The sequence below is a fragment of the Grammomys surdaster genome, unplaced genomic scaffold (assembly GCF_004785775.1).
Source record: "Grammomys surdaster isolate TR1022 unplaced genomic scaffold, NIH_TR_1.0 166, whole genome shotgun sequence".
NCBI lineage: Eukaryota > Metazoa > Chordata > Mammalia > Rodentia > Muridae > Grammomys > Grammomys surdaster.
Genome location: NW_021604614.1, coordinates 13,655,780 through 13,671,098, shown reverse-complemented (window position 1 = coordinate 13,671,098; position 15,319 = coordinate 13,655,780). Strand labels below are relative to the sequence as shown.

Here is a 15,319-nt window from a genome sequence, read left to right as displayed (position 1 = left end):
CAGTATTTGACGGACATCCTCTGTAGTAAATTCTACAGTGGGCTGGCCCGCCATGCTCAGGAGAGCTCAGATTCCTTCTGGCAAGAAGTTTTGTTTTTGATGCTGCTGTTTTTGGTGGGGGAAGGCAAGATTTATGAAATGGTTTTTAACAAAACTCTGGTTTGTGTGGCTTGTTTTTTGTTTGTTTGTTTTGAGACAGGGTTTTCCCATATAGCCTTGGATGGCTTGGAACTCAGGCTGGCTTTGAACTCATGGAGATCGGCCTGCCTCTGCCTCCAAGTGCTAGGATTAAAAGCGCACATCACCACTGCCTGGCTGTTTTGTGATTTTAATAAGTCACATCATGGCTGGAGGTGGCTCTGTGGTTAAAGAGGTCCCTGCTGCTCTTGCAGGGGACCCGAGTTCAGTTTCCAGTGGCCACATCAGGAGTGTCACAACTGACTGTAACTTCACCTCTAGGGGATCTGACATCTGCCTCTCTCCTTCACAGGCAACCATATAACAGACATGTGCACACTCTGAGACACACATACATACACACAGAAATTGTTTTGTTAGATGCTGCCTAAACACAGATCAAATGGAACTGGATGTTTTAGGAATGCTGATATGGTTAGAGTATGTCCCCCCAAATTCACAGTTTAGAAACTGGATGTCTGGTGTGAGAAGGAGATGGAGCTTCTTGGAGAAGACTGAGCCACAAGCACTCCTTCATGAAAGGGTTTAACAGTCTTGTCAATAGGGCTTAAGAGGGACTCGTGCTTTTGTGGTCCTTCCGTGTGTTAGACAACATCTTGGAAGCAGAGAGACCTCAGCAGACCTGATATCTGCAGGAATGGTGTTCCTGGGCTCCAGAAATTTGGGGGGCTTTCTATTCTTTGCAAATTAGGCAGCTTGGGGCACTCTGTTACAGCAATGGTCACAGACTGGGTCATGCTTCGTTCACTATCCCAGAGGCTGAGAAACCATGATGGCACTGCCTCACTGTAGGGTGTGAGGGATGGATACTGGGGTACTGTTTACCTTGCTCCCCTGGGGCCATCTTGTATTCAGCGGCATCTCTGTTCACTGGCCTAGCCCAGTACTACCTCATAAGTGTGGGAGTCGATGACAGGATCCCTCACTCTCACGAGTAGGCTACTGGGACTCCCCGAAGTCCCTAAAGACTGCACAGTGATGAACCCTGGGAAATGGCTTCTCCACACCCCCAGTGACATTTCTGGAACCTTCTCTTGGTTCTCAGTCTCTGTTCCTCACTTTTAGGTAGAACCTCAGTATGTGGCCCAGAACGGCCTTGACCTTGGAATCCTCCTGCCTCCACTTCCCAAGTACTGGGATTACAGGCATGTGTCCACACCTGACAACAGCCCATATTTCCACAGCATGAATTGGGACTTGTCAGATCTCGCCTGTTCCCCTGATAACAGAGAGTAAAGTTCAAAGCCCGTTCAAACAACGTCCGGCCACAGGACATGTCTCGTGGGATGAAAACCACTCCCAACTGCACACCTATCCAACCTCACAGAGTCCTACCCTTACCTTCACACTTCAACCTTTGGGTGGCTGGCTCACCCGGGAGCAGTTTATACGGGACCCCAAAATGTGCATCCTGCCCTGCTTCCAAGAATTGTGGATGTGTCTGGTCTCAGAATCACGCTGAGTAATGACACCCTAGGGCATGCCTACATCAAGGGATCCGCCAGACAGCTGCGTGAGCTGTGACTTGGGCATCTGACTTGCTGTCAACCTAACGGAAGGAATACCAGTGTAAGCATAAACACCGCAGAGGAACAGCTACCAACTGAAGAACTCCCGAGAGGCCCGGGCTTTGCACCATTTTGCTGTCTGTTTATTTCAAGTTTACAGAGAAGCTTGATCACCTGTGGAAAAACAACCGAAAGCTCATCTTTTTAAGTTCATGTACTTGTAAGTGATAAATACACAGTATTTAACTTTATACACCTGATAAAAGGAAAATGCATAGTAGAGAGGTCAAGGGGAATCGAACAGAAGCGGTGGGCACTGGTCACCAGATATAAAAGTCCAAAGTCCCACAAAACTCGAGCCCACAGAGCTGGAGAAGACAGAAATCAACAATCTTCCCTAGCACCTTGGGAGCTAATGGAGGCTGTGGTTCCTTGTTGGCAATGTAAAGTGCGCCCCCTTGAGGATGGGCGAGAACTGCAGGCCTAACCTGGTGTCAACTTGTACAGATGTTATCTTAAGTCTACAAAGGTACGAGGATAACAATTCCGTACCATGGAAAGGCCAGACCAGTAGAGGGTGGCCTCTGCAGCCCCAAGGGAGAACAAGGGTCTCTGTAAGGTGTCTGGGAGCTTGTGAGACGAATGGGGGAGGCAATAAAGACAGAAGAGAGGAACAGGGCTTGTGCTTCCTTCAAGGCCATAGGTGCTGGCCAAGGTTGCTTACACATGAATCATGGGTGAACCAGCCATGGAAGGAATCGTGGGCATCCTATCTGCCCACAGAGAAAAGCCATTCTGACACTTTCTCTTCTCACTAATGATACTTTGAAAACAATATTTGTGCTCTAGTTACGGCTGGACCTCTTATACTTCCCATGGCAGCTGGGCAGGATGTGTGTGGGGGTGGGGTTGGTGGGGAGTAACTCCTTTCCACAGCTTTCTTTGGTGTTTCTTTGTTTAAGACAAAAAGTTACCCATGCAGACCTCTCAATTCCTTCTGCCTGAGCAGCTGGGGGCTGCCTGATTGCTGGCAATCCTAAAACATCCTGGATGATGGTGCCGTGGTGGTGGTAGGGAGATAACGGCATTGTCCAGAAGGGCTGTGTAAACACAAGAAGAATTCTGCAGAGCTCTGTATGACACCTGCCCTGCTAAGGCAGGCCACTCAGCCAAGCCAGCGTCCAGGCAGACAGGCTGGGTCTGAGCTGTATGACCTGTTGACTTTAACCACAAGATGCTTATTGCAAACTAACTGAATTCCATCTGTGGCCACAAGGGGTGGAGCTACTGGGCTGTTACTCCTTAAATTTTAAAAAGGGAAACTGACAGGAAGTCCTTGGTCACACAGACCCTTCCTCACACTGCAGTCTTTGCCCGGATTCTAACTGCTCATGTGACAGCAGGGAAAGTGGTGCCGGGAGGTGGTGGCGCACGCCTTTAATCCCAGCACTTGGAAGGCAGAGGCAGGAGGATTTCTGAGTTCGAGGCCAGCCTGGTCTACAGAGTGAGTTCCAGGAGAGCCAGGGATACACAGAGAAACCCTGTCTCGAAAAAAAAAAAAAAAAAAGAAATAAAGAAAAAAGAAAAAAGAAACCCTACAGAAGGAAGCAAGGAACGCCTGGACTCCAGTCTTCTAGGCCCCATTACTGACAAGATAATCATTACCAAAGCACTGGAAAACAGTCTGGAACCCCTCTTAAACTTCCTATTTTTTTTCCTGTGGCCCTGGGTTATCACACCCAAACTTCAACCAAACTTTCAATATTGGCTGAAAGTCAAAAAGGTTCCTGTTCACTCTCCAGTCCTCTAGCTACAGGAAAAACAAACAAACAAACAAAAACCGAAGGCCCTGTGCCCTGAGGAGCGTTCTGGGTTTTGACACTTTTCTCAACAATGGCACCCTGATGTCATTGCGGTTCCCACTAACGCTTTGATCCTAAGGATAGCCATTTGTGCCTATGCTGAGTGACAATCTTGTCTAAGTGGCCCACAGGAAACTGCTGTTTCATTGACTGTATCGACCAGACAGTATTGAAGAGGAAAGAAAGCTTACAGTCTCTAGAACACACAGGTAATAAACAAGCACAGCTGCTAATACACAGGCACACGTTTCGTCGGCTCTCGGTCCCCTGCGCAGCCGCACGGAGGAAGCTGGGACACAGATCCTGGAAGCTCCAGTATGTAACTTGTGAACTTCTCCAGAGTTCTGGCTAAAGACTTGGAAACATCTGTTGAGTCTTAAGTCATGTAATGTACATGAAAGAGTAGATATCACCCTGAAGGTTTTTTTGTTTTTTTTGTTTTTGTTTTTTGCCAGTTTACAAAGAGAATTAGCTTAGCTGACGACCTCAGGAACCCATTTTGGGTAGCTAACATGAAGAAGTGTGTTCAGCCCTCCAGAGAAACCTCTGTCGCCACAGCTGCTGAATGCTCTTTCAGAGTTACAAAGTCCTCAAGCTTTTCAACCTCAAGCCCTTTGAGTTTTTCCTGACTATAATTTTATCCATTTAAAAAAAAAAAAAACACTTAAAAAGTCCTCATTACAAATAAAAGACATCGAAGTTCCCTGCAGCTACTGAGGGCTAGCCCTGTCTTTCCATGGTCCTGGAAGGTGCCCAGGCATGGAGTTTGTATGTGGGTCACACCGATCCTTCTAATCCCGTTCAGTGTAGCCCCAGCCAGCAGGAGTCTCCCCACGTGATCCTCCATGCTGCTCAAACCCCACACACATTCACCTGGTACATCTGACATGGTTCTGAATTCTCAATGGAGGGGGTTTGTGGGTTTTTTTTTTTTGGCATAAAAACATTTTAAAAAGCAATTGTCCCAAAATGCATGTTGGTTTCAGTTAGCAACTCCTCACACCGGCCAGTCCGGCCAGCCAGCGGCCAAAGTCGATGACGTCACGGAGTCCTTTTTTTTTTTTTTTCTTTGTCCCCTTAAACAACAAAGGGAAAGAAAAAAGAAAGAAAAACAACAGCAACAACGAAACAACAACAACAACAACAAAAACAAAAAACCCCAGATAACCAGAGATGACAGTCAAGGCTCTACACACGTGCTTGGTTTCCGTAGGACATGCTGCTATGGAAACGCAGGGTGCAGCTGACCCGTGCAGGGCCACACAGCCAGGCATGCGAGGTCAGGTGGTCCACGCAGCTACTCCGGCTCCATTGCCTCCTCCGGCTGCAGTGGAGGCATGCGTGGTGGGCAGCCGGGGGCCGGAGCCCCACAACGTTGCGCGCAGGGACCACCTTTCACAAGAGTGCTTCCTCCTCCCCCACAGGGGCTGGCTCTGGGCCCCGCAGGCTGTCTTCGCTGCCTTGCTTCCTGCTCGCCGAACAGAAAAGCAGCATTAAGGCTTGGGGAAATGACGGCCGAGCCCTGACCGACTCCCACCTCTGCATGCCTCCGATCCCATGTGTTACACCTGATCTTTTAAATGCTCTTCCCGGTTCGACTTGTTCACTTAACTATCTCAAAGCCGACTTTGCCTCTCCTGTCAGTGGGGAAGCAAGATTTACCTGAAAGAGCAGAGAACTACAGAACAGGTGCCAAGCTACCTATGGAACTACCCCAAATCACCACGAGATCCTCCAAGTGGGGTGTGTTCTCTGAGATCTATAGTGCCCTCTCCTTTCTCTACCCTCTAGGCTAGGAGTGTCTGTAGAACACAAACTGTGACACCTGTCCTCAGTCACTCCACTGTGAACTCCTGGGACAGTGGTAAGGACCTGTGTGAACCCACTAGACCTGCCTGGTGTGCCAGCCGTGGATGGGGTTTCACCAGACGGAAGGGGAACTCAAAGGGGTGGACTCAGTCCCAGACTTCCTTCAAGCAGGGTCTGCTTTGTAGGAAAAGCCACTGGCCTTGCCGCTCAGGGCTACTGTTCAACTCTCAACCTGAACAGGGCACTGTGTCCCTAAGAAAGAACTACCCATGTTTGAGAATTACATTATCTGGTCTTTTTATTTCCAGAGGTGACGTTCCTGGGAAGGATGTCTGCCCTCAAAGCTGCTGACTGATACAGACTGGCCTAGGCCCAGGATCTCCCACGAATAAGTCCTACAAATTCCCAGCCCTCACAGGTAACCTAACAGGTGATGCTGTGTCCACTGAGTAAGGGAAGAAGGAGTGGTATAGAACTGAGGAGAGCTCAGTCTGTTGAAATATTTCCATTTTGATCTCACTGAAAACAAATAAACAAACAAACAAAAGAAACAAAGAACAGGGCCGGGCGGTGGTGGCGCACGCCTTTAGTCCCAGCACTTGGGAGGCAGAGGCAGGTGGATTTCTGAGTTCGAGAGTTCGAGGCTAGCCTGGTCTACAGAGTGAGTTCCAGGACAGCCAGGACTACACAGAGAAACCCTGTCTCGAAAAACCAAAAAAAAAAAAAAAAAAAAAAAAAAAGAAACAAAGAACAGTCTTGTTCACAAGCCAGGGAGGCAGCCTTGGTTTCGGCAGGTCTTTCCTCAGAAAAGGGCTTCCATTTCTCATGAACACAGAGGTGGACTACAGGTCACCTGGGAACCAGGCGGGGATGAGGCAACCATCTGCCTAGCTGCTAATTCAGACACATCTTCCCAAACAGTAGGTGCTTTCTTACATCATGTGACCCCCTGGCTCCTAGGACACAGGTGGCCGATGAATGCCCTCATATCACACAAATCCCAAGAGAAAATAGTTCCCACTTGATGCAAATGACCACAAGTTCATTCATTTGTGACACCCTAGACAGAAACGCTGTCCACCAATGGATCCAAATACTGCTATCCAGCTAAATACACCTCAGTTATGAAACGGCATGAAGCGCTCACACATGCTGCACCGTGGACAAGCCTTGAAAACATGTCACAGAGAAGAAGAGGCCAGATGTGAAAGGCTACATATTGTACCACCCATTTACCAAAAACCCTGCAGAATGGACGAATCTGTAGAAAACTGGACGGGCATCAGTGGATGCTGGGAAAATGAGACTTGAGTGGACACAGCTCAGAGAGGAAGGTTCCCTCCAGGGCTGAAGCTGTCCTGGCGGCCAGGAGACTCGGCTGCACACTTTACAGCGGTGGGCTACGGAGTGTTAATTATCTGCCGGTAAAACCGAACTTCTCGTTTGTTTTGCGGGGCTGGGGATGATGAAATCACGACTTTGTACATGCACTCTACCAAAGAGCTACGGGCCCAGCCTTTGACAAAGCCACTGTCTGTGTTCATGTTCACATGTGTATGCAGGCCAGAGGTCAACCTGAGCCAATTTTCCCGGGTACTGTCCGAGGAAAAACTTTGTTCTTTGGAGTTAGGCTACACAGTGGGTTCTAGAAATCTGCCTGTCGCCACTTCCCCAGGAAACTCATGCTACCTCACCTGGCATTTTTACATAGGTTCCAGGGCACTGAACGCAAGTCTTCATGCTTGTGTGGGAAATATTTTAACAAATGAATGCTCTCCCTGGCCCCCATAAAGCTAGTTTAGAAGTGTCTCAGAGGAGTTCCCGATAGAGTCAGGCAACCTCATCAGGGTCAGTGAGAAGGACACTGGGATATCTATCTTCATCCAGGCCCTCAGAGGGTGACCAAACAGGTCCATCCAACGTTACAGGGACAAAAGTGTTCATCTGCTCCGGAAGTTGTAGGTCACACAGGCCTAGATATGCAGGCAAGAAGGTAGGCCCAGATCCTGCTAAGATAACTTCTAGCTTTTAACGCACCAGAGTTGCAGAGGAACCCTTGTGAAGAGCCACAGAGTGCAGCAGGCCTGACTTATGCTCCATGTGCATACTTAGATCACAGCCCAAGAGCAACGACAGACCTTCATGGCCATTGCCGTGCATGGGTATGCAGCTACCCAGTCAGGCCTGAAGAACCTGGATGAGTTTACAGGCATTCCAGGTGGAGCGCCATGCACCGCACGCAGCCCGCATGCACGACACACCATGGGACCCAAGCCCCTGGATGCCCCTCGTTGTAAACCCAGGGGCCCTCAGTGAGGTCAGGCACAGCAGCCCAGGCTGAAGGCACATCTGCCTGCTGGAGATGCCCGCGTGCTTCCTCTGCAGCTGCCCGCCCCCAGGCCCCAGCGGAGGGGAGGCAATCGCACAGGCAGGTAGACAGGCGTTACCTTGGGCTCAGACAAGGGCTCCCACTCCCTGGTTGGTTTTTTGCTGGAATTGCCAGAGGAAGGGAAAAGGGAAGTGAGAAGGGACCCTGAGATGCCCCCGAAATCTAGACAGCAGACCCTTGCGTTTTCCAGAGAGCCTGTACCAGGGTGATCGTTTGGAGCCGGTGAATGGACACATGTGTTCACACAGAAAGTCCCAGAGTGAGTCCATATGACTCAGCCATCACGTGTTTCTGTGGCCACAGAGTGCTACAACCCCGAGGCCCCCCCCCCCCCCCCCCCGTGAAAGAGTAAGTCTTCAGAGGAAGGTGGAACTTCATTGTGGGCACACTGTCAACAGATGGATGCTGGGTGAGCCAAGGAGGACACAAGAGTAAAGCCAGTGTGTCTCTCCTGGGATGGCCCAGGCTTAGCTTCTAGTATCCCTTCCCACCACTGTAAGGAAGATGGGGGGGTCACTCACGTGAGCAGGTTCCCAGGTGCTGACAAGGAGCGTTCCTCCCGCCGGCTACCTTCAAACGGGTTCCCGAAAGAGCGTTTTCGAATCATGGTCTTCACTAGGATCTGAGGGAACAGAAGGAGGACAGCAATGACGGCTGGACCACGGGGGCCGGGTGGGGGGGAAGACTCCATGGACCATTCATCTTCTCTCTGGTCCCTGACAGCTCCCAGAGCTCATGATTCTCACAGGCTCTTCCTACCCCGGAGCCGCCAGCCAGAGCCATCCTGAACCTAGGGGCAGTTTGCTCCCTGGCTCCCCTAAGGTCCAGGCTCCTGGCTCTAACGTGGTTTGTTACAATCCAGTTCCAGCCTACCCAGCCTCAAGACTCTGCGGTCCAGAGCTGGCTGTGCCATTGCTGGAAGTCACCTGAGACACCCTACTCCAACGAGAAACATGCTTTCATATCAGGATAATTCTTGGGGAGAAAGATGGATGATGTGTGTTCAAAACTGAGATTGGATTCACACATATAAACTTACCATTATAAGAGTTCAGAACCTCTGAGCCTACCAAAACCTATGGATGCTCAAACCCCTTACACGAGTTCAGTGTCTGTATATAACCTCTGCATATTCTCTGGTACACTTTAAACCATCTCTAACTTATAACACCAATCACTATATAAGCAGTTAATATTTTAGTTAGGGCAAGGCAACAAGTCAGGTTTGCATGTTGGGTCCAAACCCAATTTTCCATTTTCATGTATTTTTTTGACCGGTGGCTGGTTGCATTTATGACGTGCAAACCAACTATATGCAACTGAATGGGTTTTAGTTCATTCACGTCACCTCCATCCAGTTTCAGATTTATATTGCCCTAAGGAAAAACCCCATACCTGCATCCTTTCCCCTACAGCCCACGGCATCTTCTAATCTTCCTGTCTGCGTGGATTCAATCAGTCCGGGCACTCCCTTCACTGGCCTTTTGTGTCTGTTTTTTAATTAAAACATTTTATGTGTATGAGTGCCTTGCCTACATGTATGTGTGTGTACTGTGTACACGCCTGGATGCATGTATGTGTGTGCACTGTGTACACGCCTGGAGGTGAGAAGCGGGCGGGTTCTGATTCCCATGGAAACCAAGTTGTGGACAGATGTGAGGTGCCATGTGGGTGCGGGAGTCCTCTGCGAGAGCAGTAAGGATCGTTAACCACTGAGCCATCTCTCCAGGCCCTAAAAGGGGTTTTAGTCTGGGCATCACATGCATGCCTGGTGCCTATAGAAGCCACAAGAAAGTGCTGGATCCCCTGGAACTGGAGTTACTCAGAGTTGTGGGCTACCATGTGGGTGCTGGGAATTGAGTCTGGAAGGAGGAGCACCTAGTGCCCTTAACTGCTAAGCCATCTTTCCAGTCCCTGAAAAAGTTTTCGGGTTTTCATGTGTGGTGGTGGTGGTGGTGGTATGCACACGCATGTGTGGAGGTCAGAGGCAATCTCTGCTGTTAAGGCCTCTCCTTCCTCCTTGTTTCAGAGAGGGTCTCTCTTAGCTTTTCACTACTGTGTATGCTAGGCTAGCTGGCAAGGCTGTGTCCAGATGATTCCCCTATCTGTCTCCTAGTAAGGGAGTTCTAAGATTATTCTGACTTTTTACATGGGCTCTGGGGATCTGGACTCAGGTTGTTGGGCTTGTGAGACATCCCAGCCTGTCTGTAACTCCAGCTCCGAGGGACCTGATGCCCTCTTCTGGTCTCCATGTGTGTATGAATGGACATCCATATACAATCACACATGCACACACAAATAACTAGAATTTTTGAAATATTCAGATGTAAAGAAAAAAGCGCTGATTTACAAAAAGGTGGAAATACTCAAATGTCCATCGGCTGGAATGTGTGAAGCTGGGGGCACATCTGTAGAATACTCAGTCACCAAAGGAATGAAGCACCAATGTCACCACAACGCAAGTGATCCTGGGCCAGGACACCAGTAAAAGAAGCCAGACACAAAGGCCACACAGCACAGGATCCCACTGATACCAAATGTCCAGCACAGATCAACACAGGAAGAAAGCGGAACAATGGCCACCTAAGGGGGAGGGGGGAGGAACTGGGGTTCCTTACAATAGTCTGAAGACGGCTCAGCAGCAGAGAGATGATGGCAGTGCTATAAGTGTCCCAAATGCCAAAGAACAGAATAAAAGCCACATCCCCAGGGTAGCATGACAGCTCCCAGCACAGCAAAGTGCCAGAGGCTTCTGGGAGAACCAGCTACTTCCCTCTGAGCTTTGGAAGGTGTTGCTTCCTGGCTCCCCTTTCTGTCAGCCTCCCCTCCTGCCTTTGATCCCAAGAGGAGGCTGTGATCTGGGTCCGTCTTTTTTATGAAGTTGGAGCCTCAAGAACTAGTGCCAGCTCATCTTTGTCATCTCAAGCCTGGCATGTGACAGGCAATTGCTATTTCCTGAGTGACAGGTACATAGAGAGAAGGCTAGACCTCATACCTCCCCATAGACACTTCCCAGCACCTGCTACCCTTTCCTGCTCCAGTTGGCCTGATCTCAACCCTGCAGGCTCTTGGAACCTCTACTTTCCTTATCCTTCAACAGTGTGGGCTTTCTGGAAGTTTCTTGTTAGACATTGCCTGTATTGTTCCTTCTTGTTCAGCTGTCTGTCACTATGTTCCCTGCTCAGTAGGTTACACCCTGCCTTTCTGTGTTCCTCTTTTTCTTCTAATTTTTATATTATGTGACTGAGTGGTTTGCCCGAGTGTGTGTGTGTGTGTGTGTGTGTGTGTGTGTGTGTGTGTGTGAACCACTTGCATTCCTGGTGCCTGCATAGGCCAGAAGAGGTTTGAGATCCCTTGGAAGTAGCGTTCCAGACAGCTGTGAGCTGTGGGTACTGAGACTCAAAGCTGCGTCCCGGTAGAACAGCAGGTGCTCTTATTCATGGAGCCCTCTCTCTGGCCCCTTTATCCATTTCTTAAGACCCTTCTGACCATAGTAGGACCTAGTGTCCCTACCTCAGGGACATGCCCTGCATTGTCCCTCTAATGTCCTGGAAACTACTCCTTGGTGTGACCATCTGCCTGCCAAGGAAGGCAGAGAACATGTGGGTTATGCTCACGGCTGTTCCCTTCCCTGAAGAACCACTTACAAACGGTTCAAGAAGCATTTCTCCAAGGACAAATACCTACTGCAGACCCCCAGGCCAAATGCTTTCCCCCAAGAGTGTCCAGGGAACAGAACCACCCACAGTGGCACAGAGTCGAACCCAGCTTCCTCTCCCTCCACAGGTACAGGATGGGTGAGTGGGTGAGGAGTGGACTAGGACAGGTGAGTGGGTGCGGTCATGCAGAGCCCCAGGCGGGAGAAGAAGAAACATGGATGATTGCCCAGTCCTGGAGCTCAAGTTCTGAAGGATGCAAGAGTCAGTGTGGGATAAGCAAGAAACAGCAGGTAAGCAAAGAGAGCAGGAGGCAACTCTCAGATTCCCAAAGGGGCCCTGAGCCCAGTGCTAGCATTGCAGAGCTCGGGGCCTGCTAGTCTCCTGGGGCTGGGGCCAAACATAACCTGGGCTTCTGAGAAGGCTATGGGTGCTTAGAGCCTGAACTCCTGGGTCTCCCATCTCCCTCCTGGAGCCAGAAACTCTCTTAAGGGGCTGGCAATGGGGTAGCTCCTACAGTCTCCAAGGAGAAGCTTGAAGACTACTTACTCCTTCAAGTTTCCTGTTCCCAGAGCAAGGACTCAGGTTCAGGGCCACAAAGTGGAGCCCACTGTCTCCCCAGCAAAACCCTGAGTCGCAAGATCGGGAAGAACGTTCTGCAGTGTGAGGTAGGAGCCCCTGGCCCTAAGAACCTCCCACGCTGGAGATGTGAGACATGCCAAGTTAGTTGCTCTGGAGATTGAAAACCTCACCAGCTGGGAACCCCATCTTGGATGCTTCTGAAAGTGGGAATTCTAAAGAGTAGTTTGACGCCTGCAGGGGGCTGCCCAGCTCTACAGAAATACCGGAGCCCCAGAGCTACCTCGCCCAGTGAGTGGCTATGAGTAAGGGTCCTGATTCAGATTCCGCATCTGCTTGCTTCCCGGGCATCTGGCCCGTGTCCAGCCCTGCCCTCTCTAGCCCTGCCTCGGGCTCTCTCAGTTCCTGCTCTTGGTCACTGGACCTGCCCGCCTTACCACGGTTGCCAGGCTGGGAATGTGTTTGACTGAATTCTCGACCTCCTCTTCGGTCACCTCGACCAGTGTGCAGTTCTCGTCCTCCGACGGCAATGGCTCGGCCCCGTGCCTCGTGACCCAAGGGTGCAGCTTCAACGAATGACAGGAGGGGTAAGGGACAGGTGCCGCTGGTTCCCGCAAGGCCCTGCCAGCGAGCAGAGCCAAGGAAGGCATGCAGGAGGGAGAGGCCAGGGCCTTGGGTCTGGCATGCAGAGGAGCTAGTGATGCAGGTATAGAGGTGAGAGGGAGACGGGAGATGAGAAAAGGCAGAGGTAGAGAATAGGGATGCCGCAGAGCCACCGTGTGCAGAGAGTTCTCCATCTGCCTCCCTCACCCCCGTCACGAAAGGAACAACCAGAGTTTAGCATTTGGCATCATCTTTGCCCGGCTGCCCTGGGAGTATCCACTGATCCCCACCAACTTTCCCTGAAGCTCTGCTCTGAACACGCATGTTTTCCCAGTCCACAGAAGTGTCACGGTAGGTCCAGATGGAAGGGCACACTCACTCCTTATCTGAGACTTTTGGGCCCTCTTAAAGACACCTGTGCAGTCCAAGTGAGCCGGGCACTTCAGAGGCCCAGTAGCACGTCTGAGATTTCTTTCTTTTTATTTGTTTGTTTTTGTTTTGTCTTGTTTTCTGAGACAGGGTTTCTCTGTGTAGTCCTGGCTGTCCTGGAACTCACTCTGTAGACCAGGCTGGCCTCGAACTCAGAAATCCACCTGCCTCTGCCTCCCAAGTGCTGGGATTAAAGGCGTGCACCACCACCGCCCAGCTGATTTCTTTCTTTTTAAAGACACGGTCTCACACATCTCAGAGTGGCCTCTGACTCAGTAGGTAGCCGAGGACAACAGTAAACTTCTGATCCTGCCTCCACCCCCCATGTGCTGTGATTACAGGCATGCATTACAACGCCCAGCTTGTTCGGTATTAGAGACAAGGGCCCAGGGCTTCATGCACGCCAGCCAACTGTTCTATCAACTGAGCGACACCTTGAGTTTTTTTAAAGGGCCAGATGTGTGTACTTGGCATCGACAGGGGTGTGTAGGGTGGTGGGCAAGGCCTCTGCTGATAGTACGTTCTACTCCGGGGTAGAAGTCAGCAGGGTAAGGTGGAACTGCCCACTAACTTCTCCTGACTCTGCAGTTCCTCAAAAGGACCAGCCCACATCTTCGACAGGGCCACAAAAGGACTTGAGGTTCAGCAGCCCAGAGCATAGAGCACACAGAGGCCCCAAGACCACTTTCGGAGGGACGGACACCATCAGCACAAGCCAGTGGGAGCAAGCGCAGGCAGCCCAGCTGATTGGTTACAGGTCCCATTCCCCCATCACAGGATGGAACCAGCAACACTCTTCCCTGCCCGCAGCAGCACCCAGTAGCCCAGAGGCTCCAGGACACAGAAGGTGGTGATGCAGGAGGGTGTGGTACTGTGGAGAGGGCTGAGGCAAATGTTTCCAAGCACAAGACATGGGTCTCAAGAACTAGCCTTCTTAGCCAGTGGCAGCCAAGTACCTTGATTTCAGGCACCACAATCCTGGACTCTGGATTCTTGTCCAACATCCGGGTGATCAGATCTTTCAGGTCTTCAGCTATATCAGGCCTGGGGATGACGACAGTCACAGATGGGTCACAGAAAACTCAAGAAACCTGACCGCTAAGGAATCAGAAGGTGATGTGATTGACAGAGAGGCACTACTCACTGGTCTGGAAACTCCAGGGCCTGACTCTTGATCTTACTGTGCAAACACATGATTCGTTCATCCATGAAAGGGCACTGTGGAGAGCAGGGAATGTGGTGCTCAGTGGTTGCCACCTGTATCCTTCAGTGCCCTGTGTCACTGCTCAGGGATCACAGCAGAGAAATGAACAGCGGTGGCCCAGGCTGAGGAGGGCACAGGAACTACTCCCCTTCACTCTGCCCCCAAATCAGTGGAGGACCAGGACTGTCTAGCTGGTCTCAAGCCCTTATCGACCACACTGCTGATCTGCTTTGTGTCGAAGCTTCAGTTTCCTTCTGACACCAAAGCAAACCCTCTTCCCCACCCACCTACCCAGAGAGCAACAAAAAGCTGACAGTAATATGTGATGTGTGTGTACAAGTATGCACATATGTGTATGTGTATATGATTTATGAGTGTATGTGTGTGTGATTTGTGAGTGTGTATGTGTGATTATGAGTATGTGTGTGCGTGTGTGCGTGTGTGCGTGCGTGAGAGAGAGACAGACACTTGTGTATGTGGTTATGATGGTTTACGCTGGCCCAGGAGCCATAGGAGACTTTCTGTGACTACGCAGCCAATCCATGGCACCCTCTAACTAGAATGCTCTCCCATCATCAATGGGATGGTGTGTTCTCTCCAGTCATGTCTGACCAAAACTACCTATGAATGGCCCCCTGCAGAGCAGACCTACCTCACTCTTGTCGGCCACACCATCCCCAGGTGGGCACCTAACCCTGACATTACAGTCATTTACTGGTAACTCCTCTCCACTGTAATCTCAACTCCACCAGCTTAGGCCTTCCTGGTTGGCTCTTTCTCAGAATGTCCTTGGCACAGTAAAGATTAACTGAACCTCTCGGATAGGGGGCATGCAGCTCAGTGAAACAAGGAGTGCTTAGTATGCACAAGGCCCTGGGTTTGATTGACAGCTGAGAGAAGGTAGGAATGGTGATAAATACATGGATACTATAACACAATGGAAGACTCCAGGTAGCCGGGTTGTGGGGTGTAGTGGTTTGAATATGTTTGCCCATAGGAAGTGGCACTATTAGGAGGTGTGGCCTTGTTGACTTGAGTTAGATATTTAATGAAGTCCATTGGATGGGCTAACTATCTATGTG

The 15,319-nt window shown here is 50.4% G+C and overlaps 1 protein-coding gene across 5 annotated transcripts in view; it reads right to left on the bottom strand.

Annotated features, from left to right (window-relative positions):
* Positions 1–4,459: 4,459 nt before the first annotated feature.
* Positions 4,460–15,319, bottom strand: part of Camkk2 (calcium/calmodulin dependent protein kinase kinase 2) — a 45,367-nt gene continuing 34,507 nt past the window's right edge. For 3 of the 5 annotated variants that reach the window (XM_028766035.1, XM_028766036.1, XM_028766037.1), the window contains exons 12-16: positions 14,178–14,251; positions 13,990–14,077; positions 12,439–12,567; positions 8,288–8,388; positions 4,460–5,036 (exon numbers count right to left, since the gene is read on the bottom strand). In XM_028766035.1, coding sequence (XP_028621868.1) covers positions 4,964–5,036; positions 8,288–8,388; positions 12,439–12,567; positions 13,990–14,077; positions 14,178–14,251 — 465 coding nt within the window. In that variant the 3' untranslated portion in view covers positions 4,460–4,963. Of the gene's footprint in view, positions 5,037–7,824; positions 7,868–8,287; positions 8,389–12,438; positions 12,568–13,989; positions 14,078–14,177; positions 14,252–15,319 lie in introns of all 5 variants that reach the window. The other 2 variants (XM_028766039.1, XM_028766038.1) reach the window with 2 other exon arrangements.